The sequence below is a fragment of the Agelaius phoeniceus genome, chromosome 1, assembly GCF_051311805.1.
Source record: "Agelaius phoeniceus isolate bAgePho1 chromosome 1, bAgePho1.hap1, whole genome shotgun sequence".
NCBI lineage: Eukaryota > Metazoa > Chordata > Aves > Passeriformes > Icteridae > Agelaius > Agelaius phoeniceus.
Window position 1 is genome coordinate 66394091 of NC_135265.1, and position 19871 is coordinate 66413961.

The following is a 19871-nucleotide window of genomic DNA, read 5'->3' on the forward strand; positions in this document are numbered from 1 at the left end:
CTAATTGGGTACTAATAAAGTAACTAAAGCCCTAGAGTTGACCATTGAGACTAATCAAACATGAAGTATTTATGCTACAAAATTTTACAGGTGTTACTGGCACTTTTCTATTTAAAAATCCGCTTTTCTATTTAAAAATTTTATAAGATTTTGCACACAGTGCAACACTGTAGCTAAAACAACAGATATTTACATCAGGCAGCAGGTTTGAAGTATTATGGTGCAGGGAGGAGGGCTCTCAGTAAGTATTTCCATGGCACTTTTCAAATCAGAGCTCTCCAGCCTGTGTATGCCACAGCAAGCTGCCAGACAGAGATGGCACTGCAGGCTGCTCCTTAGCCCCTGGACTATTTCCTCTCCAGCTACAGTTATACAACCTTGCTGCAGAATAGGTATTATTTATCATGTAAGAGAAACATAGGAACAGAATTTACATTTCTGGCTGTATCTAGCTGCTCTTAGCACTGATTAATGCTCATTCCCTGGGAAAAAAAAATGAATCGCACAGCCTACTGTTCTTTATTTTATTACCCCATCTCATAACTCTCATGGCTCCATGCTACTGATGACTTTCCATTTTTCTTGGAAACATAAACCAACATCCACAGACCACAATACGGCAACTGTTGTTTAAAATAAATCAATCAGGAAGCAACATCTCTGCAAAGTCTAGAATCTAGGAAAAAAATCTCCCCAATGATATCTAGTATACAAAGTACAATACTTGCCCTCCATCAAATATTTTAACTCTTCTTGGTACAGTTTTGATAAATGAGTTTTCTTTATCATGTTCAGTGCTCGATTCAGAGTTTTCCTTATTGCTGAATTCAGTTGGAGTCAATTTTTTCCTGTTTAATCCTCTCTGAAAGAAAATGAGATATGCTTATCATTAAAATTAGTGTCTTTCATATGCTATTGAAACATACAAGTTATCGTGAATAAAAGCATCATAAAAGCCACAATTCTAATAATTGGTTTTTAAAACTGTTAAGATACATGAAACAAAAAATATCTTTTGCTAAACTTCTTCTCTACTCTGCATTGCCTGTTTGTGGGCTGCTAAATCTATACAGAGATTATGGCCCTGAAGGAAACCAGGAATGCTTTGAGTCTGAAGCAGGACATTCCTTTTCCTTGTCCTGGGAAGATAAAGGTTATGCTTTTTAGCTCACAAATAGCCTTCAGAGAAAGATGTGTACAATCAAACCAAAGTGCTTCCTGAACAGCAGCACCTGGACCAGCCTGTCTGCTGACCCCTGTATCCTGATACAGCAGCGCCTCATGGCCTGCAGGAGCTGCCTTCCCATGGCACAGGCAGAGAGGAGAAGGGTGGGAAGGAGGGATGTAGCTAAGGAGGTTATTAACAGGTAACATTTCTGAGTGCTAATGTTTTTCAAGAACTACAGCTCTTTTGCTCTGGAGACTGACTGCTCCCCATTTGATGAGGTTATTAACAGGGGTTCCAGAACCCTCCCAAAGCAAGATTCCATACTTAATTTCCTACTGCCAGACCAAATTACAAGAAGCATACAGTTGTCTAGCAGAACAAGATTTTATTTCTTTATTTTGCTTGATTATTAGTCAAGGAACTTTTTTTTTGTTTGTTTTAAGGAGAATGAGTTCCTCCAACATTTGCCAATTAAAATCTACTCCTTCCAACCCTAGGATATTTATAAAATGGGCAACAATGAAGGAATGATCCAATTAGCCAGCAATTATTACAGCTATATTTATAAACTGTTCTACCCACGTAGCTGGCACATTTACCTCATTTGCTCATATTGATAAGTGAATAAAATGATGAGAGGAAAAAAAAGAAAGTCTGGCCTTATGTTTTTCACTCATTATAAAATTTAATGCTGTAAGCTTATGAATTCTTGGCAAGAGGAATGACTTCACTGGCTGGCTTAAAATGACTGATCAGTTATGCTGGTTGTTACATACATTGAAGGGTGACATCATTCTGGCACCCGGTTCTTGCCCATTGTCCTTCATGCAGCCTCAGACACTGCCTTCACTTCTAATTCTCACAGGATAAGGAATTAACACAGATCAGAAGAAAAGCATCTTCCTATTCAATTGAAAGCCCCAGGAAGCGGCACATGCACAAGCACTACCCCAGTCCATACACCCTCACACAGCCCCCCGCATTGATTCAGGCTGCATTTTCAAACGTCTGAGCACTTCTACCAAAGCACACATGACAACTCTGCTGCCTGTGTGTAGGAAGACAGAAATTTCACCCTGCATGTTTCAACAGCATTCATACAAGGTGAAAGGAGATGATGCTCTGGATGAGAAATATCAGAAGTGAAGCCTGCTCCAATAATCACAACTCAGCCATTCTGCAGTTCCTATACACTACCTGGCACACAAACTGCTTTTGTGTCCACTGCAAACAAAGAGTAACAAGGTGAGATTTGTAGCTTAACAGGAAGAGAGCTGTGGAAAATACAGAATACATACAATAAACCAAACACATGAATATTTCCAGCAGCTGAAATAATGCAATCTTTTAGTGCCTGATCCTTCAATACTATATACCATTTATTTTTTCCAGATTTATTTTTAAGTAGTGAAAAGACAAAGGAAAAAGAAAGATTACAGAAGTCTTAGACCCATGTTGTTATCCAAACTATGATGAAACTGTTACAGTAAGTTGCATATTTACAAAAGTATTTAGAATGAGAAAGCTATCATGAAACCAAGTACTTCTCATGCTCCCACCACCCAACCTTTCTTTAAACACATGTCTATGTACAGATATAAGACAGCCCTACTTATGTGTTAAAATTATTTTACCTCCTCTGCTGTACTTAAGTTTAATGGTTATTTGCTGCTTTAGGAAATTGCTCCAGTGCCTTGGACATGTAAAATGCTGATATCAGAGTAAAAGAAACACTGAGTTTCCATCACAGAAATCTACAGAAATCCCACTGACAATGAAAAAAGCAGTCTGTTTAGCTTTTTCTGAAAAATTTCAAACTGATGATGAAAATGACTTGGCCCCTCTGTACATTTTAAGAGCAACCAGTCTCTAACCAGAACAGGTTTCTAGTGTGGAAATCCTTTAATGCACCTCACCTGAAATCTCCCCAAGCACCACATGAACTGGTGGAAAGGGCAGAAAAACAGCAGTGCTGGAAAATGCTCCTCTCTACGATTACTTCTGCCTTCTGTTTTTTAACAGAGATACTTGTCTCTCTACTGCCATAGAGAAAAGGGCCATGATTCATTTCTACTTTACTCATTTTGCTCCAATTTAACTCCACTGTCCTCAATTACTAATATAAAACTGAAAAAATATTGCTCTTAGGGCTGTCCAGAGACCAGAGTTCAACAGATACTTCTGGTACCTTACAACATCTTTTGGAAAAAAAACATGCTTGCAGCCTGAATAATCAAAATTATAAATTTCAGATTAGAATATTCATTAAACATTTTTCCCACTGGCACACAGTCACTTGGGGAAAATGTTTTTAATATCTTTAACCTTTTACTAGTTTACACATAAAAATCTTCTGCATTTAACTACTTTCCAGTGGTGAGCTGGACTGTTGTGGCATATCATCCAAGAAAGGAAAGTTTTCCACAGTTAGGAGAAACTTTCCATTCTTCAGCCTACCCTTGCTCAAAAATCATCACCCTGGAATACTGCACACACTACTGATTCACTTTAGTGAGAAGAGCCAAGATCAATGTGGAGGCTTGAGAAAGATATAACACCAGTGAATTCAAGTGAGAAAAACTGGTGAAAAGTAGTAATAAATGGAACAATAAAATAAAAAGAAGATGGAGATAAAATAAGCCTTTTCCATGCAGGTGAAACCTCCTGTTACATTTTAACATGCTGCACTCATTCCAGGAGCTTCTTTCACAATAACATTTTGTGGTTTGTTTTCTGAATCACTGGAACGTGGCAACTTCACCTATTGCCTCTGAGCAGTGAATTGTGAAGAGCAAACAAAGTCCCTAGGTTCCTTTTTGTTTGCATTTTGTTCACGTGTATCTTCCTTTCCCATGGTACCTATTGTTGAAAGAGCTGCCTTTTTTTGTGACAGTGATTAGTAGCGGTTATGCAGCAGCACGAGGTGTCTGTAAACATGGTTTAGTTCTGGGGGCAAACCCAGAACAGTTCAGCAAGTTGCTTTATCTCTGTGAGAAGATCAGCAGTTGGAGCCCCATGAGCAGAATACACCAAATGAGTCTGGAAAGGGCTACAGGTCTGAGAGAGGAGGTGAGACATAACAGTACTGCATTTTTATTATTATTCATAAATTGGATTGTGGTAGCACTTCAAGCTCTCTGTCAGATCAGCGTTAGAATGTGCAAACCACTTGAGCAAACACAACCCCCAACACCTGCAATCCAAACCATGGTTCCCCAAGGAACTCAGGACCCTGCCAAGCTTCTAAGCAGGAAATCAACCACTTTCTTTTAGAATTATTTGCTATTTCCTTTCTTGGTTTTGTTTGTGCTGGGTTTTTTGGTTTTGTGTTTGTTGGTTTTTTTTAATGGCTTGTTAATTTCCAAAATGATCGCCAACATTCCATCCTCAGACTCCAACAAAAAAAAAAAAAAAACCAAAACAGTGGAATTACTGGGCCTGAGCTGAGGAACTTCAGTTTTTGCTTTTTTTAAATATGGCTTCTGTGAGGAAAATTCCAAGCTGGCATCAGCTATTCCATTACCAGGTCTAACTGGAGACTGGTAACACAGAGGTACACTGTAACAGCAGCAGCAACATCATTCTGGAAAACAGCTGAAATTCTGCTACTGTAATCATTAGAAGAGAAAGCAGACAAACTCCGGAAGTATTAGATCAGGTCTCTGAAATTTTTTACTTCTGCCATGGTACACCTTGCTCATGCAATCTGAGGTGCCAATTAAACTTTAATTGGTGCTATTTGCTGCACTTTTTTCCTTAGTAATGGCTCCAAGCAAAGCCTGTAAATCAGCCCAAGCAGAGCTTAAAAACTCTTCATTTCCATCATGCTCATGTGCTTCATTCAAAACATGAGCAAGAAAGACTGAAGAAAGATTAGTAACTGTGTTTCTTTTGTGGCAGAAGCACTGCAAATGTACCTGACAGATGCCTATTACAGCATTTAAGCACTCCTGGAGTGTTTTAAAATGGTGCTGTCAAAATATTTTAAGAAAATATTATTATCCATTATTTTTATTCTAAACAGAATTTGTTTGTACAGAAAATCTGTTTTTCAGGAGGCATACAATTGCTTTGCTATCACACAATTTCTTCTGAAAGACTGTTCCTCAAAAATAAAACAAACATGACTTGATGACCCAAGGATGTGAGACTTGCCTTAGAAAGACTTGCTCAACTACATGCAATGAAAAAAGCTAAACATTTGTTTCCTTTTTGTTTTTTTTAATTTAGCACTATTTAAGTGCAACATCTCATAAAATATATGAGGAAGCAGACTGAAAAAAAAAAAAAAAAAGGAGTAAGAGTTTAAACCAAGGCAGCACACTAACATGGAACCAACAAGTTGATTCAACTACAGCCCCAAAAACAAAATCAGCAGCCTGTATGCATTTTCTACAGGGAACATTATGGATAAAGTTTTGAACTCCAATCTAAATGTTAGCAAGTCTCCCACTGATTTCAGGAGGACCACATTTAACTCCACTGTCCTTTTGGCCTTAAAGGTTTCAGCATATCTTCCTGAAATTCTGAAACTATTTCACTTACCACACAGTTTCTCTTGCTATTGCTTTTCTCCCCACTGACAATGTTGTATCTTAGCAAAACATTTAGACACAAACATTCCAGGGTGACCTCTGACAGCAGCAGTTTCTGTTCCTCAACACCCACACAAACAGGGGTCTTTTCCCGAGCCTGTGGAATGTCTCCTCTAGAGTGACTGTTGGCTTATGGACCCTGAATCCCAATGTCTGGGACCTTTTGCTGATGGCAGAAGAACAAATTTCAGTTACTTTTACCCCCTTGCCAAACCATTTCCATGCCCTGAAGGATCATGGAAAAAGGAAGGTCTATGGCTTTGTGGATGCCCTGTTTTTGCTAGCTCCAATGTGTTTGGCACCAAAGACACAGTGTATGCAGTGCAGAGGAAGGAAAAGCACGAAACCATGCTGCACGCTTCAGAGAGCTTTACAACTTCAGTAGATGGTACAATAAAATCCACTACTGGGTCCATTACAGAGACACAGACACCTGCTGCCATAATGCAGGGCTAAGAGCCACCGTCACCCGTGCAGAGCGGTGGTTCAATCAGTAAGAACACCAAATCCAGTCTAAACCAAAGAGCTTTGGTCCTCTCTGTAACAAAACTGTCCAGCAAGTAAAATCTTGATCACATCTGTGCAGCCCCAAAACAGCTAAGGAAATAACAAGAGACTATTTTGCTCTGCCACTTTGGACTCTGGAATGATGTGGTTTTTTTATGTGGGTCACAACCTTTGCCTGGATTATATTCCTCGGCACAAGATTTAATGTTATCTTTGGAGCCATATCAATCCAAGAAGTTGTCAGTGGTTTTATGGCAGCGACAATTTTGTCTAAACCTTGCCATTTTTGTCATTATTTCACACCGCTGATTAACCAAGGTGGAAGAAAGGGAAATGTTCTTCTCACAATTAGATGATCAGTGATGGTGAAAACTGTTTTCATGGTGTATCTGTGGAGACCTGCTCAAGCTGAGTACTCGTTTGAAGCAGAAAATACCCTTATTGTTCTTTCCTTAGCTGAATTTTAAGGCAAAATATGTAATTATGATCTTAAATTAAGTTAGAAGTGTTTAAAAAATATTTATATCAGACTTACTTTGTTCTACCCTTTGCATGACAAAAAAATAGCCAGACACATTTCTGCCACAACACTCAACACACAGATTTAAGCCCAGGAACTAATTCCCATAAAAATGATAAATCCTCATTCAATTAGGTTTCCTAATTGAATTACTTAAGATCTTTTTAGCAGTTTGATTCAGCGTAATTAGAATAAATAAGCACATATATGGTATGTGTCAGGCATATTACATTCTCTAAAATAAGAAGCATGATTTCCAAAGCAAATCCTCTGTAAATTATGAGTATACATCAAACATAGCTTAAGTACCTTGGTCAAGCTGTTCTTCCACTTGCTTGAATAGACCAATACATCAGATCTGGGGTGAGTAGTTCTTGCTAGAGTGTACAGTGGCTTTTCAACTTTTTGTTTGGAATTGAGGAGGGAGAGAGCTACCTTTGTCGACAAACCGAGTGGATTGGGGTTGTTGGGACTAATGGTCCATGTAGAATAGGCAGAGATTTTTTGATCATTTTGCAGCAGGTGCAATGGTTTTCTCTTCATGAGGTAACACCAGGTAAAATTTGTTGTGGTCTTGAGGCTTGGAAATGACAATCTCTGCAATTCTCCTGCATTCATCACAGCCAGTGTCACTACAGGATTTGCTTGGCCCGGGCTGCTGATGTGGGTACTCTCATCACTGTTAGCTGGGGACCTTCTTTCTTGGCTGCTACTTACAGCCTTGAGAAGAGAACTGTGGCTATTCACTGGAGACAATTCAGAAGGTTTCCTAACTAGAAAAACTGGTGATGTGGAAGACTTAAGGTCTTCAGATTCTGGTGACTTTTTTAGGGTTTCTGAAACCCCAGTGTCAGATGATTGATGGTCAGGCAGGTCTGAAGTACTGGCCTTGCTGCTTTTTTCATGCTGTGTAACAACATCAGGATCCAAGAGGTGATTTTCAAGAGGCTCTGTGGTGCAAACCTGTCTTACCAAAACTGGTTTCTTTTGCTTACTAGTAGGGTCATTAGATCTAATGTTCAGTGAATGCAATGGTCTAGCATCTGTCATACAAGCAGCTCCACTCTCATCTTTAACACGTTTTTGCTGTTTTTCCATGGCAATATCTAAACTGTTTGCTGGGGAAAGCATTCGTTTACTTGAAGCTGTAACTTCTGGCTGAGGGAAGAGTCCGCTAACTGGCACTTTCTGAATGATATTTGAAGAGCTTGACAAAGGTGAATTTCTGGTTCCACTTTCCAGTGGTGAATTTTCAAATTCAAATGAATTTGGCAAAGTCCTCTGATGATCTTTGTGAGATTTTGGCAGCAGAGTTTTGCCTTCAAGCGTTGGCACCATCACAACATTTGTTTTGCAGAGGGACTGATTTCCCTGGTCCTGGGTCACTAAAATGTGAGGCAGGGGTGTAACAGTTGCGAAGCCATAGGATGGCATGCTGCTCTGGATACGGACGGGAACCACAAAAGGAGGAATCTGATGTATCTGACTGCTGCAGTTATTAGGAACAATTTGCTTTAGAGGAGGCACAGAGTATGGATTAGACAGGTCAGAGAGTTTTGTCTGCACTTCAAAGGAAGATGCATTCTGGTCCACCCCAACTTGACTCAGAGCAGTCTGAGTTGATAAAGTATTTTTTAGTAATTTAGAAGAGTATGGCTGACCTATATGTAATGTTTTAACTTGAAGTTGATACTTTGGAGCAAAACAGTCCTTTTTTTCATCAGGATGACAAGAAAGTGAGTATGTGCTTGCTTGCTCCCCTTGGGCTGATGTTTTAGTAGACGGCTGAGAAGGCTGATGAGTCAAGGATGGCTGGCCTTGATTATTCAACATGTGATCTAGAGACTGCTGAGGTGAAGACAGGCTAGCAGGATTACAATTTTGAATAGTTGAATGAGGTCTGGAGTTAGTCTGTGAATGCTGAGTACTTGAAGGAAACTCCACCGACGGTTTGCCAGAGGTCTGCAGCCTGTGCAATGGCACTGTGGGCACATCTGTGGCATGAGCTGCCTGCAATGAAGAAGTCGATTTCACTTGAGGCTGTTGATTTTCAGGAGCAATATTTAAAGATATTTGTCTTACAAATGGCCCCCTTCTCCTTTCTAGCAGAGGCACGTGTCCAGCAGCTCCATTTGCAGACGACACTTTAGGAGTGGCTACCTCTACAAGCGGGACAGGTTTTGATGGAGACATGCTTCCACAGTCGAAAGACTTGCTCCTGTAGTCCACAACCTCCATTGAGGGCTGCGTGCAGCTGATCTGCTCTGAGGCAGCACGTCTCATTTCCCGGTAATGAGGTCCAGGCACTGCCAGTGCGTGTGAGCCACCAGGAATCATGAGGAATTCTGACGACTTACTAATGGGCTCTGCTTTGGAAGGGTTCTCAGCCTTTACAGTTTCATCTTTATCAAGTGAAGTTGAGAAACTGGAGGCATGAGACAAGCTACTCTCCCGACTTAGGCTTCTAGAAAGTGTGGAGTCAACACTGGATTCAGCAGATGAATGTTCCATTTCAGCCAGCCGAATTCTCTTCTTCTTCGGCGGAAGCTTTTCTGTTGGCAATTTTGACAGCGTTTCACTGCGTTGTGGCCAGTTAAACCTTTCTGTCTTTTCTGGGTCATTGCATTGGTTCTCTTGCTCTCTGTCTGGTTCTTCTGTGACCAGTATTTCAGGAACCTGGATGTTATGCTGGCGAACGAGTCTTGATGGCTGAAGTGGGGCACTTCTCTCATTAGAAACTAATTGGCTTCCCTGAACTTCCCCTCTAGGTGGTTCTGATGACAAGGGTTGGTGACGCTGGGGAGTGCTAAGATGAGAGTGTCTGTCTTCTTGGATAACAACTGTATTCAAAGAGCGGTGCTTTGCACCCTTGTTGGGTTCTTGAGAAGAAACTGGTGATACTCTTTCAAATGACTCTGATTTCTCAAATGAGCTATTTCTGCTCAGTGAATTTGTGTGCTGTATTACTGAAATGCCAGTCCCTTGTCTTTTCAACTCCCCCTTTTCTTGCAGAGCTGAACTTGCCTGCTTTTCAATGAGGGAAGCCATCTTTGGCTCAGTAGTCTGATCTGTGCCACGAGCCACAAGCTGAATTTGGGAATTCTGAAGTAGAAGTTTGCTTGGTTGTTGTGATCCTACCACAGTTGTGGCACTGTGTTTTGACAGACTGGAAGAATTTGCTGGCTTGCTTTGGCCTTCTGTGTTCTTCGATGGTACACTCGTATCATTTTGCTGTGGGTCGTCATCATCACCAACACTTTTCATTTTCCTTCTTTTCCTTATCTGGGGTGTCTGCTCCCAGACACCAGTTGAAGTTGTGACTCTGTAGTGTAGAATTTGAGGCTGTGTACTGTTTGGAGCAGTTTTGTGCTCAGGCTCTCGGATTGCTGCTTTAGTTTTAGGTCCATGCAACTCTGAACAATAAAATTTCTTGTGGTTTTCAAAATTTTCCAGTTTTCTATATCTGTTCCTGCAGGTTTCACATTCAAACATTGTTCCTCGCACCTGAGGGGACTTCTTTGTTTTTTCTGAATTTGATCCCTGTGCCAGAGATTTGCTCCTTTGCAATAAGGATTCATTTGATAAATTACACCCCAGATAATTTTCTTCTACAGATCGCACAGGTCCAAGACCTTGGCTTTCACCAGTAGAAGAATCTTCTATTGCTGCCTGTCTGACCAGGGTCCGAGGATGTCCACCTTGGTTCAGTGGAGTAGCAGGTCCCGACACAAAAACGTCATCGTATAAAGAGCCAATTTTATCATCAAATGACTGGCTTCCTCGAAGAGGATGAGAGGGAGGTATGACATTAGGAGGTACTGCTGAGTAACTGGTGGTAGGCATGGAATTACTTCGTGTTATAGGTAAACAGTCAAGGGATGGTACAGAAAGAAGAAAAACTTGCTTAGATTTCTCAGTGGGTGTGAAAGGAGACTTTGGTATATCAGAGCTTGAGCTAGTTCTTCTTCCCATGGGCTTTAAATCAAACTGGAAAGAATCCTTAAATATGTAAGATTTTGGTGAATCTATGCTTCCTCTTCTTGAAAGAGATGTTCTTCTTGGTTTCACACTATCTAACTGTTTGTCATCCACAACAGCTTCATTATCAGAAATTAACTTTGAGATACGCTCCTCAAGAGTTTTTGTTGCCAAGGGAGGTCGCATTTGGCCAGAGAGAATCAGATTTTTGTCAGCACAAACAGTTTGTACCACTGATGCTACCATGCCACTTGCTCGTGGCACACAGGGCAGATTTTTATTTGGATCTTTCTCAGAGGTCAACAATCCCCTTACAAAAGGAGCTGGAGGGCTCATTGTTTGATCGGCACTTTCGGAACGAGAGAAATAACCAGAATCAGTACTACCTAAACTTCTAGGGCTCAAAAGACATTTTCCTTGCTGATCTTGAGAACCATCAGTAGCCTGTTGTCTCTGGAGTTGAGCATGCACTGGTCCTCCTGTAGATCCTGGCTGTTCCTCTAACAGGCCTGCTTCTACTTTCTGATGCTGCTTTATGTCATTCTCCTTGAATGAGGCTGTATGTGTTAAATTTGACTGAAGGGTTGTGACTTTAGAATCTCCTTTTCTCTGTGCTGCAGCAAGCTCAGGTGCTGGCTCTGTCACTTTTGGGCTATCGGCCCTCAATGGAGAAACATTTACAGAATGAACTACAACTTTTGGTAATGCTGCCCTTACTTGAGGTTCTGCATCATGTAATGAAGAGTCACCTGATATACAGTCTGGGTTGCTTAATGTAATAGGGCTTCCTTTCTGCAGTGTTTCTGCATTTGAAATGACTTTCACTAATTGTGCAGGTTCCAGTTCTTGATCATCTTGTCTTTCATCTGCAGTGCCTTCATCTTCACTTTCACCGCTTTCTTCCACATCAGAATGAATGCTAAGTGCTTTGTCTGAGTCATGAGATAAGAAGAGGCCACCTGAATCTGGTTGCAGGACAAGTCCAAGTTTGATAGCATGTGCATGAGATTTTTTGTGCTTGTAGAGATTGCTTTTGGTTTTAAATGAAAACCCACACGTCACACAAGGATATGGTCGCTCTCCAGTATGGGATCGGATGTGCTTTTGGAGAACACTGGGCTTGGCACAGGCCCGATTGCAATACTCACAGACGTATTTCCCTAGCTTTTTAGGCTTCTGGTCTTTCAAGAGGTTACATATTTGTTCTACGCCATGGTTTACAACTGATGCTATCTGGGCTGAATTATACACAGGACCTATAGACAAGTGTGTTGAACTTGAGGTGCTAATTGACAATGGTGAAGACGAACTAGCTACTAAGGGGTTTTGAGAAAAAACCTGAGTTACAGTGGAAGATGAGGTGTGAACGACAGATGAAGTTACTGCTATGCTGTAGATCTGCTGGAGCTTGGGGTTTTCTTGACTCTGCTGTTGCACCAGCGACCTAGTTAAACTTGGACACATAACAACCTGGTGATTTTGCTGACTGGTTTTAGTAATAAGGTCTTGTGAATGAGAAACTGATTGGCCTTGTGCTTGTCCAGTCTTGGCTGTTGTTGCTACATGCACATTGTTCAACGTACATGGGTAATAGGGAGGTCCAGCTGCAAACTCCTGCTGTGACAAAGACGACTGATTTTGGACACTTATTGTATTGGACGTGAGACTAGAAGAGGTGCTTACAGTTTTATTTGGTCTCAGTTTCTCTATCTGCATCCCATAAGGGGGGCACTCTTGTGCTAAGGTGTTCAGTTCAGGCTCCATAGCTTTTAGTAAGACATCGAATGCAGTACGCGTACATGGGGACGACGTACTGCAATCAGCAAAGTTAATACATTCATTACTGTCAGTCTTTGTATTACTTGATGAGGAGTTTGAGGGAGGCTTCCTCTCTGCTGGGTTCAGTTGGTTTGCATCAGTATCCCCTGCTGCCTGTTTACACAAATCTAAGGACTGATGCGTCAGTGAAAGCTTTGTCTGCATTGATGTCTCAGATTTGGTTGTTTCAACACTTATCTCACCGCTAAGTGCTCCCCCATTTTGTTTGGTACATTGATTTCCATTTTGCACGGGCAGGTGATCCTGTGCCGTGGCATGTTCAGAGGCATCCGGAAGAGCTTTTAGCGGTGAAGGGTCTACATTTTGCTTAACCTTGGCTTCAGCAGGGTTTCTCAAAGGCGATTTTGGTATTTTTTTAAGATGGTTTTCAGAAACAATCTTTTTTCTTTTCACACCCTTAATTGTATCTTGGGTTCCTCTAGTACCAGCATCAGTGATTTCTGTGAAAAGACAAAAAGAATAAAAAGAATTTAAAAAAAAATATAATTGGATAATAGAGTATATTTTTTATTTATACCGTTTTACCATCTCTAAGTTTCAACAGTAAGCCCTGGGGCAACAGGACTGTCCATCTCTCCAGCCTCCAATACTTTCAAGCTAACAGTAAAAGTATCTTAGAGAAGATCTACTATGTTTTCATCTTAAATGAGCAATGCTTTCTAGCTGATGCTTGAAGACATTACAAAAGTAATTCACCATAGGAAGTGCTTCAAAGTAAATGTAAGAAAAGGAAGGCCACTGAAGGAATATTTCAGCAACTCCTTTTCAGACATGTAAAAGAAGCCTCTCTCTTGCACTAGTTTAAGAATTCAAATCATTATAGAAGGAAAACGAAGAACCAAGACACATATGTCATGTTTGTCACTTTTTCCATCTATATGTTCCCATAGTCAAGGAATGAACACAACTTCCTCATGGTTATATTTGTAAGTAGATTTATCATGGAAATGGCACAACCACCCACACCATCTGTCAAATACTGTATTTCAGAGCTCCAATTACTGAATTTCAATAGCATTTCAGATGAGCAGCTACTGTGGATGAATAAAATCATTCACACTTAAACGACTTCCTATTTGTGCATCATGAAACAAAATAAACTAAATTTGAATTATTTCATTACTAGCTACACTTGTTGCTGATTTTAAGCAGATATGCGTGCAGAGTTTCAGGGAGGTTGGGAATAGGAAATGAATTGGAGCATTATTCAGCAGAATTATTTTGTAGGAAGCACTACTTTTGTATTTGTAGACAGTCCAATTCCCTCTATAACAAAAAGCACAAACAGACTGAATTTCAGTGTTGATACACAGAAGCCTTTTTTTTAGTGGATACCCAAGTTACACGTCCTTGTCTACCTCAAATGTAGAATAATCTATCAGCTAATTTGGTTTTTTTTACTTCTATCCTAACATAGTCAGAGCCACTGCCTCCACTAGCATCACTGGTAGGGCAGAGGAAGCTAAATATTAAATGGATGTAAATTCACTTTTTAAGGCTTTAACAACTCCTTCATGATGCTGTTAGCAAACCCCCTACTTGTCTGACTGCCAATATTAATAGCAAAGGAGGAATCTGATGTGACTGATGGCTCTGGGAAGGTTCAGACACACGCATTTTGGGAAGCAGCACTGAGTAAGCAGTTTTTCCTGCATAAGTAACTCAGGAACAGAGGTTTATGTGCAGTTCTAGGTGAAGAACAGCCCTACGGTAACACATAAAGGGATGAAATTCTCACAGTCAAGGAGGCACAGGCAAGGAGGCACAGGCAAGGAAGAATCTCAGATTTCCCAGTATTCATCAACCCTACAGCCCCTTGGACTGGCACACACTGTGCTTTTGCAGAAACACCAGCTGAATTCCATACTGTGGTGGGAGGAAAGCCAATGCATTGTGTGCATCTGACAAGAGATACTGCAGCTGATGAATCCAGAGTGAAATTCCTGTTCCATTTAGAGAAAATCCAGGCCATGCTTAAAGCTTGCCTAGCACAAGAGAATCCAAAGTGACCAGTAGGGAAAAAAAGCAAAGATGTTATGCTTTCTCCATGCCAGAGCACAACCCAACTGGGATGTGTGGCAATGCCAGATACTTGGAATTTCAAAACCTAAAATCTGCCTCAATGCCAACCTAACTATACACATATATTCAGTTAGGGTGAATGGATATTCAGATTACTCTGCAAACTGAAAGATTAAAGACTACATATCACACAATGTGCTGGTTTTGGCTGGGGTAGAGTTAACTTTCTGTACAGTGGCTAGAATGGGAATTAGGGAGTCCTGGCTGCTGGCTGAGGTGAAACCACAGCACACATAATTCATTGCAAGTATGGAATCTCTGCAGAACCTCACCCATACCTCTCCCAGCCCTACTAGAGAAAGCTTACCTAAGAAGGGTAAGAGTCTATTTTGCCACATTCAGCAGTCCCATGAAAGAGATGCTTGAATCCCTTGCCAGAACTACTGGCTCCTAGTTCTGGTAACTTTGTGCTCCTCTTGGGCATCCAGAAAGAAATTTCTGTGGTAATTGTTCATTTAACCTTCAAATGAACTTCAGATTTATTGCTGTATCATAAAAACCTATTCCTATTAGGCTGGATTTAACATATTCAAAGCCAAGCAGTCTTTCATCACAACGTTTTGTACTTTCCATTGCTTCACAATTTAATAGTGACTTAAACTAATAACTTATCATTCATATTATTAAGGGTGAATTCTTTACAATTCACAGTCTACTGCGACTGTTTTTTCTTCAATAACAACAAAAACCAGTTTTATACAAACCAAAGAGAAGATAACAAGGTAATTACATAAAAGTGTGCTTTTAGCCATGGTTTGGCGATCTCTCTGAAACATGGCCACATTAATTGCACATAAGTGATTTGGTTCCTTTTATGTACACGCTGTAGCTTTTGTGCTGTCACAATCACGCCTCCACACCCATCATACTGCTGGTGTTTGTACCGGAGCACTACAGGAAGAGATGGGCAGATTACACAGTTAGGAAAGTAAGAGTGCCATGAATTGCAAACATCCAAGCAAATGTACACAAAAAAGACTAAGTTGTTTCATACTGCAGCAATTGAACAATCAAATGATGTGGTGCTTCCTGATATATCGGAATACTCAAAGCTACTGTTTCTGGGTTTCAACCATACAGTGCCAAAGAAGAAGGATACTCAACCTGCACAAAGTGGTGAACTGGAAACCAACACAGCTGAAAGATACAATGCGGCTTACAAAAGCCTTAATGGAAGTCAAAATGTATTTCTAATCTATCAACAAGCAATTAAAAAGATTCACTCACTTTGAATAACAAGATCAGAATTTTCCATAGTATCTTTATTGCTTTATTTTTAAAAATGCTGTTGAACACCTGCCAAAGTATAAAAATTGATTGGGAAATTGAAAAGAAAAGAAAAAAGAATAAACAAAGGCAAAAAGTATTTTTTTTCAGTCTTCACAATAATTGTGCTGCTTCTATACCGATAAAATTCCAGTCTACAGAAATCATGAGAACTAATTTATTATTTGTATTTCTGCCTCTACAGATTTTCTGATCCCAGAGATGGAGTCACAGAATTGCTTCAGTGTACCTGTCTATAAAATCTTGAAAAATGTACTTACTTCACAATGACTTTACATGGCTTAAAAAATGTTTAAGTCCTGTCTTCTAACCTACTCCTGGATAATTTAGAAATCTTTATTATTATTCCTAATGGAAATATTCAAGTTATGTTTGCTAATAACCAAATTTTTGGCATATCTGGAGAAAAAAAGGAACTATCAACAACTTTGCTTCACTTATTTTTAGTTTGTCATTCTTTTTGTATAAGTCTCTTCTTTGTATTCCCAGTTTATGTTGAAGATATTTCACTGCACGTTTCTTAATCTACAGCTACATGATTGCACAAAGGTCAACTGCATCAGTATTTCCAGAGGCATCAACAAAACTGGCAGAAAGCATTGGTCCCCAAATGCTAAAAACTCCTCTGCCTTGCAACTTTCAGGAGTGCGATGACTTGCCAGGGCCTTCCGTGTACCCACATTCACAAACCAACACTGAACAAAAAGAGTGTAAAAACATCCTGATGTGCAAAAAAAGTATGAAGTTGATCTGCTTTTCTTTCTCTCCCAGCTACGCCATGTGCTCTGCTTACCCCCTCTGCAGTCACCCAGCCATTCTCATCATTCAGTGGTAATTTCCTGTTTCTTCTGGTGGTGAAGTGGTATTATTGAGAACTGCTGTCACCTCAGATGTCAAAAAAGAACTTTTCTCATAAGCTGTATTACATCAAATAGGATTAAGTTACCCAGGCCAGGAGAAGAGGGGACAATGCCACTGTGCTCAATACCTCATTTTTCACATTCCAGGGACACCAGAGCATCTCTTTTGTGCTTTGCGTGGATGGCTTTGTTCTCCCTGCTCTCAAGATTCTCCATGTAATTCCTTTGCTTCAGCATGAATTCTGCACTCAAAACATGACAAAAGAAAGCTGATGTTTCTAAACATGATTTTGTTCACCTACAATTTCTCTGATGTGCTTCGCTTTATGCCCAGGAAATAGAACAACAGAACACAGGTGTGATGGTGGAGATAGCAATCTGCAGAGTAACTCACACAGCAAATAAGGGAAGTTATAAGTGATCTGATTTTTTGCTTTTAAAGCATTTACTGGTGAACCAGACAGTGTCTTGACAAAATGATCTCAATGGTTTTGTTTAAGTAACTTCCAGAACTGCCTGTCTCAAAGCCTACATGTTATTATAACACCCACTCTCTTTCTCTCCCTTTACTTTGAGTTCAAGCCTGTAGAGCTACAGGCTTGAACTTAAAGTAAAGAGTAAGAGGGAACCAAGGAAGGGCACCACTCCCTTCTCCCTCAGTGCCATCCTGTGAACATAGAGCAAGCAATCACTATCTATCCCTGCAGTCCAATGAGCGCCATAATTTTCATCACATGTACTCACTTCATGTTGCAGAATTTAAAAAAATCACAGTTGGCTCCCATACAAAGACCAGACTTTAAAATCCAAGTGCCTGATCTTTTAGCTCCTAATCTGTACTTTGGCTCTCAGGGCACTGCAAGTAAGACCAAGTCTCTTTTGAAAGTCTTCAGCTACTAATTGATGTCTTAAATGAATGGCTAAGAGGTTACTGTGACACCCAGCAATGCTAGTGATCCAAAGACGGAAGGGTGCCCAAATGAGAGACTGTTACTAAAGACTTTATTCTGATTTAAGCTAAGCTTTACAAACACTTTAATTTTGATTTCACCAAAACTATCAAAAGCACTCATGAATCACCTCACTGGGTCTGTTTCCATGAATAAGTAGAGAATATGATTATGAAATAAAGAAATAAGAAAAAATATATTTGCTGGCAAATATAAGGCCACCAGAACTCACATTAAATGCAGCAAGGACTAACTTGCTGCATTTATGCATAAATGTTCATTTTTTAATAAGCTACCTTTTTAGCTTCATACCACTTCCTATGTGTTAAGTACAGCCATAAATATTTTCCCTAACAACAAAACCTTGATTACATAACCGACCCATACAACTATGAAAATGTTCACAGCCAACAAGTCAACACGAAGACTTGAACATGATTAACACAAGTGCCATGCTTAATTTTAAGTACTAATAAAATCGTATTTTAAAGCAAAACAATTTGAACAATCTTATTTCAATCCCTAATTTCAGGCTTCATGAAGTGGCCAGAGGGTGGTCGCTCCCTGTTTCAGAGGTCAGGAGGCAAGTGACAGAACTTGGGGCACTCCAAGCCAGCAGTGTTATTTGCAAAGCCCTGTCAGCAGGATTAATGCATGTTTATGTACTTTTATTACTGAGAACACCAGTCCAAACATATCTAGAGCAGACCCTTAGAAACACTGGATTTGTATGTAAAGCACATTTTAACATGGATTAGTTAAAAAGAAGAGTAAGGAGGAGCTTTGACATTCAAAGGCTAAAGCAGTATGACAGGGATTGGATCAAGTGTTCATCTGTGCCAACATTTGTCCTTTTGTTCATACCAGCCAACAGCAGATGATTCCACAGAGCATGTATAAAGTGAGTACAGCTTCAGGATTTCACACTGTGAGCACATGATTATTTTTCTTGGTGTTTTTAACAGACAATGTTGATATGTGACCCATAAAAGTATTGTTCTGGCTGTCATGCACAGGGTCCCCAATCCTCTTTCAAGGGTCATTTCCACCAGATTTTTGTACTGGAATGACTATTTTATCAGCATAATTTCTCATGATTAACCAAAACACTAAATATCCTACTAACACAAGCTCCAGGAAAGATGCACCTGTGTTAAAATGTAGTACCTGCACCCACTTGAGTAGTGCCACTAACTTCAATGACAGCATACATTTTTGAAAAGTCAAATTAAATGTTAATGCCCTCTACCATCACACCCTGGCAAGCCCATAAAGTCAGTGTTTCTCAAGTTCATATGTTAAAAGTAATTGTTGAGAAAAATATATATTGATTGATACACACCAAGAAATCACATCCAGTTCCTCTGCCACTGAGTGAATTTTCCAAACTGAAAATTGGTATTTCATACCATCACAAAACAATTCAGTTGGGAAGTGGCCTCAGAAAATCTCTAGTCCAGCCTCCTGCTCAAATCAGGGCCAGCTACGGGATGAGACCTGAGTCCATAGGGCTTTGAACTATAAAGTACTGGAAACCTCCAAGAAGAGAGTCTACACAGCTTCTGTGAGCAATATTTTCCACTGCTTGACTGTCCTCATGAGGAACAAGCCAGTCTGCATCACTCTTGTTTCAACTTGTTCCTATTGCCTCTCATCCCCTCACCATTCTCCATCATGACGTCTGACTCCATGGTAACCACCTCCAAAACCACCTTTTCTCAAGCCTGAACGAGCCCTGGCTCCTCAGCTTCTCCTCAGAGTGCAAATGCTCCAGCCCTGATGGCTGTGGTGCCTCAACACTGAACTCACTGCAGTTTTCTGATGTTCCTCCTGCACTGGGGAGAGTGGGATGCTGCTGGTATAACCGGAGCATCTGAAAGTGGTCTAAGGGTTGCTGAGTAGAGGCAGATCATTCATTCCCCTGATCTGGTCATGCTTTCATCCATGCAGCCCAGGATGCTGTGGTCTCCCCTGCAGCCAGGTGTGCTGCTGGTGGGTGCCCAGCTTGCTGCTCACCACACCCCAGGGCCTTTCCACAGAGCTGCTCTCTGGCCTGTCAGTCCCCAGCCTGCGTCTCCTCCTGCC

At 40.5% G+C, this 19871-nt stretch overlaps 1 protein-coding gene across 5 annotated transcripts in view; it reads right to left on the reverse strand.

The window, feature by feature from the left end:
* Positions 1 to 19871, reverse strand: part of HIVEP1 (HIVEP zinc finger 1) — a 128014-nt gene that overhangs the window by 26141 nt on the left and 82002 nt on the right. For all 5 annotated transcript variants that reach the window (XM_077180796.1, XM_077180793.1, XM_077180782.1 and 2 more), the window contains 2 exons: positions 7100 to 13047; positions 729 to 862 (listed from right to left, as the gene is read on the reverse strand). In XM_077180796.1, the coding sequence (XP_077036911.1) occupies positions 729 to 862; positions 7100 to 13047 (6082 nt within the window). The remainder of the gene's footprint in view (positions 1 to 728; positions 863 to 7099; positions 13048 to 19871) is intronic.